This window comes from Cottoperca gobio, unplaced genomic scaffold (genome assembly GCF_900634415.1).
Source record: "Cottoperca gobio unplaced genomic scaffold, fCotGob3.1 fCotGob3_178arrow_ctg1, whole genome shotgun sequence".
NCBI classification, from domain to species: Eukaryota; Metazoa; Chordata; class Actinopteri; order Perciformes; family Bovichtidae; genus Cottoperca; species Cottoperca gobio.
In genome coordinates, this window is record NW_021166825.1 from 1 (window position 1) to 5,000 (window position 5,000).

Consider the following 5,000-nt stretch of genomic DNA (forward strand, 5'->3'; position numbering starts at 1 on the left):
ATTGTTGGGCCGAACTCCACCGAAGAGCGTTAACTTTATCCAAACACTCGTCCTCTCAGCTCGTGCAGTTCGGCATGTCTCGTGCATGTAATGACGCTCGAGATTATTTTTCATCACCGCAAGCGTCCGCACAAACTCGACTCACTGGCCTTTAACTTCCACACAGAAACAATCGTTCGTCCGTTTCTCCTGGAACATTCTGCATCAACTTTCTGTTCTACACTCGCCACGCTGCGTTCACTGACATGACGTGACCACGTGATGACACGTTCCGCTCGTGTTGTGTTCAGGGACCCTGACCTTGGCCAGGAAAAACAGTCAGTCGCCGGTTAAAATATTGACGTCTAGTTTAGTTTGCTAGTGGATTTTTTTGCGTGCGTTTTACGAATGACCTCGAGGGCCGGATCAAATGGTCTCTCGGGCCGGCGGTTCCCCACCCCTGATTTAAACTATGACTCCTTAAAGGTTTTATTTATTCTTCAGTGTCATTGGAAGCAAGACGTTTCATTTAAAGTGCAGCACACTGTCCCCCCCCCTCTCATATAACACACTGTATGGATCTGCACACGGGGGAGGAAACCTAAAGCCAGAGAGCACCAAACACAAGCAGCCTCATCCACCAGATGTGCCGACGTGTGTGTGTGTGTGTGTGTGTGTGTGTTATGGATTTTTCCAGAAGCCTGTAGTGTTGCAGTTGTAACACGGTGCACATTCCTCCTCTGATGCATTTAATCCAGGAGTCAGTGTGGGCGAGATGCAGAGGAGAAAACACACAACTCAAGTCAAACACACAGGTGTGTGTGTGTGTGTGTATATGTGTGTGTGTGTGTGCCTTCATGACACCAGCTCTGAATGTGCAACAACGTCCATCATGCAGATGAAACAACCAGTAAAAATACTTTTGGGTATAAAATAAGTGTTTGAAACGTTTCTTTAGCTGCAGGACGACACGTGAAGAGAGTGTTTCAGTTCTTACAGAGACTAAAGGAATGAGAAACATAGATGGAGCTGTCCGAGTCCGATTGACTAAAACAACAAGGCAACAGCATCGGGCGCTCAACAGCTGCCGACACCATGAATGCATCTCTGCTAAACAGAAAACTGTGGAACCAATACTCCTAAAGCTCCGGGCGGCTGCAGGTCAGCAGCTTCTGGATGGATGCCATGAAGTTTGTTTATTCATGTTCCCTTCAGGATGAATCGTGAGAAGCGTCACCAGGATCCTCTTCCTGTCGATCTTCTTACATCTTCTCTCCTCATGTTCGCTTCTGTTTGATCATATTTATCTTTCTTCTCTTTGAGAAATGTGCAACATAAATATTACAATTCTTCCTCCTGTTATGTTATTCTGACCCTCTCCTGTCTGCAGTATGTAAATCTGATCATTAGAGTCTACAGCAAATACTCAGACTCCTGTCAGTCACAGGGGGGGGGTGAGTGTGAGTGTGTCTCACCTGTCTCTGTATCAGTGCCAGTGTCTGCCGTCCCTCCACCATCAGTCTCTCCACAGTTTTTGGATCCTTCTCTGTCCTGTTGGCCCTGAAGGCATCACGCACCCGCCGCAGTGCATAGGTCCTGCAACACAAACACACACGCACACTTTAGTGTCCCTTCGCAGTGCGAACACACAGCGCTGAAGAGCACGAGACGAGAATAAAAACAACAAATATGAGAAGTCGAGACACAAAAACCCTCCGAGAGGTTTTTATAAAAAGTAAACAAGCGCCAACAAAACCAACAGAACCTGAACATCACAGGTGGAAACATTAGAATTAGTGCAGATGAGATGAAAACAACACAAACAGCAACAGAGAACTGAGGCATCAGGACACAGCAGGTCAGCTGGAACATGCTCAGATATCCCATAATAACCTTTCAGCACCACCACCAGTCCCTCAACAAACACCACATGTTGTGCTCGTAGCTCCGTGTAGCAGGTTTATTTCTTCTTTATTTAACTTCAAACATTGTTAACCTTACGTTAGTAGAGCTGCAACTATTCGTCGATTAGACAGAAACACTAATGTTTTAAGATTTAATGGTCTTTCTGTGTTTTATATCATATGAGACAAAACAAGACATTTAAAGACAAACTCTGGACATTTTTCACTATTTTCTGACATTTTAAAGAAGAAAAGATGAATTAATAATGTTAATTAATTAATAATTAATTAATAATGTTGAAAAGTTATTTGCCGCCTGCCACGAACACGTTCTTATAAATGGTTAATAATGTAACAACTAGCTGACAACATACATTTCTCTAATGCTTCTAGAGAAGCCTGCGGGCGTGAGCAGCATGTTGAACTGTGGCTGAAATATGTAATAATAATAATAATAATAATAATAATATAGAACAGCAGCAGTAAAGTCCTGAAGCACAGACAGTGACGGACACGACAACAACAAACTACTGACGAGCAAACAAATCACAATCAGACAAATTGGAAACATTTCCTGGAAGGAGCCGAGAGAGAATGATTATTGGTTTAATATCCAGCTCTTGTTTCCTGATGGAGTCGGGCCTCATTACAGCTGGCAGTGTGTGTGTGTGTGTGTGAGAGAGTGTGTGAGTGTGAGTGTGAGTGTGAGTGTGAGTGTGAGTGTGTGTGTGTGTGGAGTTACAACATTGACCTTGAGGAAGTTACAGCGCTGCCCAGCAAACACATTCATCTTCTCCGTCTGTCTCCAGATCATTTAGGATTTAAGACAGAACTAATAAAAGTGTGATGGATCTGATTTACATGCCACCAGTTAAACACGAGGAGACGCAAGGACACGACGGAGGAGGGACGAGGAGACGGGTTTGAATCCGTGAGACAGACGGAGGAAGGAAGTGAGGAAAGAAAGAGTACAGCAGGTATCTAACACTAGCAAGCAAACCCAAAATCAACATAATAACTTTGAGCCAATGAAGTCTCATCATAATCCTGTAATCAGTAATAATCCAAAGAAAACACTTCCTGTGTGCAGAGGTCCAATAGATCGATTCCAGTACAAACATATCCATCTTGAACATCGTCACATTGCCCACAAAGCCCATGAACAGCTGTTGCAATACTTGAAATCAGCTGATTGATGTGTATAATTTTGTGATCATACACGGTAAAAACTTAATATCTCTTAACTATTTCCATTTCCAACAGCACTAAAGAACAAAGACAGAAGGCTAGCATGGACCAAAGCTGTAAAGAGACAGGATTACAATGGGAAGTCTTGGGAGCCCAAGAAATCGAATCGAATTGAAAGTCTTTGGTTAGCTGTTGGTTGCTCCTCACTGCCCGTCTCTGATGCAGCACACACCCGGGCAATAAGCTCCAGTTCTGTTCCTGAAACCTTTACATTCCGCTTGCGGCAAAATACTTTCAAAGCTTCGACTTTCCACATCTGAACCTCATCATAAGAAAGGAGTTCAGAACTCATTGTAGAGTAGAAGGTTTGTTTACAACACGCTTGAAGAATAAGCTAAATACAATGTAAACACGTAGAGAAGAAATCCAATATGGCGGCCCTTGTAGAGTTGGTGCTCACTTTTCTAGTCTTGCCACCCCAGCATGCATTGTCATTGGAGAGGGGGACCCTGTTCATGTCGTCACTTGCTTTCTCCCCAAACAATAAATTAGTCATGGTCTTGGCAGCTGGTTTGGTTCCTCTTCATCTCCAGTCCAAACAAATCCAAATCGTATGTAGTCGCTGTGATATTTTCTTTTCACTTTAGCGCTGGACTTTCCACGTTCAAGCCGAGTGTCACAGCTTTCAGGCGGGTGCTGGTTACACGGCGAACCGCTCTCCTGGGACTCAGTAACGCACACAAAATGACTTGTTGCTGCTGCTGAAGCACCTGCATCAGAACGATGCACCTTCACTGTCGAGATCCATCTTGTCAGTTGACCGTGCAGATCATTTATGACGTAGCTGCGTGGGTTTGTTTTACGATCTAAGATCTACACATAGCTGCGTAAACAGGCTACATCTATGCTACACTCTATACTAGTCATGTTTAAACAGTTTGAGAAACACTTTGAACTTATAATAAATCCATTTCAAGCGTGACATTTTACCAATATACTCGCGGACCACTAGGGGTCGCTCTTTGAGAAAGACTGATCTACGTCAAAGTTAAAAGGAGGAGCTTCAATTTGAAAGGTTTTTATTCAGAAAGACTTAAGCTTTGGGATACAAACGCTGAACACGTTGTTTCAAGGCTTTTCAAGGTCCTGTAAACAGCCTGAACTTGATTTGTTTCCACTAACGTTTTGTTTCTCAACCAGTTCTGTGGTTTGAAACCGTTTTAAAGTGTTTCCATCCTTCAGGGCCTCTGTGCAGCTTGTTTTCCATGTTTTGTTCTCCAATAAATCCTCCACTCATCTTCTGTATCTCGTAAAATATTACCTTGAAAAACTCTAGATTTGTCTTTAAATTGCATTTCTGTGTTTCCTGTTGCCATCAGCTGGAGCACAGATCTAACTGTCCTGCAGAGAATCATTAATGTTTCATCTCCCTTCCATGTTCCTTCTCCTCCCGTCTCAGTGACAAAGCTCTGCAAACTCTGCCACCTCTCCTCCCAGGAAGTGCTGCGAGCGTCTGCGTCAGCTGTTTGTAGTCAGAGACTCGGAGACAACAACAATAAAACAACAGCCTGCAGCAACGTCTGGCGTATCCAGGTCATCGCACAACAATGCAACAAGTGCACCTGCACAGAGTTCCCAGCTCAGACTGCAGCGTGTGAAGGGGACGCCCTTTCAAACGGCTCCTTTTCTTTACTCTTAAACTAGAAACTGTTTGTCACAAAGCAGCAGCAGACGCATCATCTCAAATGTTCCCCAACAATACATGCAAAGAGTCTTTGAACTCAACATTTAAAAATGTAAAAGGTGAGAAAAATGTCAAATTTGATCGGAATGCATCAGAGTGCAAATCGTGCAACACTGATGCACGTCCTGCTGCCTGCAGGGACTATCATCATCACTCAGGATAATCATGACATCTCAGAAGTCCTG

The 5,000-nt window shown here is 43.7% G+C and overlaps 1 protein-coding gene across 1 annotated transcript in view; it reads right to left on the bottom strand.

Annotated features, from left to right (window-relative positions):
• Positions 1-1,454: 1,454 nt before the first annotated feature.
• Positions 1,455-5,000, bottom strand: part of lyrm4b (LYR motif containing 4) — a gene marked incomplete at its 3' end in the record, with an annotated part of 5,110 nt that continues 1,564 nt past the window's right edge. Inside the window, exon 2 of the mRNA XM_029426422.1 lies at positions 1,455-1,575. Coding sequence (XP_029282282.1) covers positions 1,455-1,575 — 121 coding nt within the window. The remainder of the gene's footprint in view (positions 1,576-5,000) is intronic.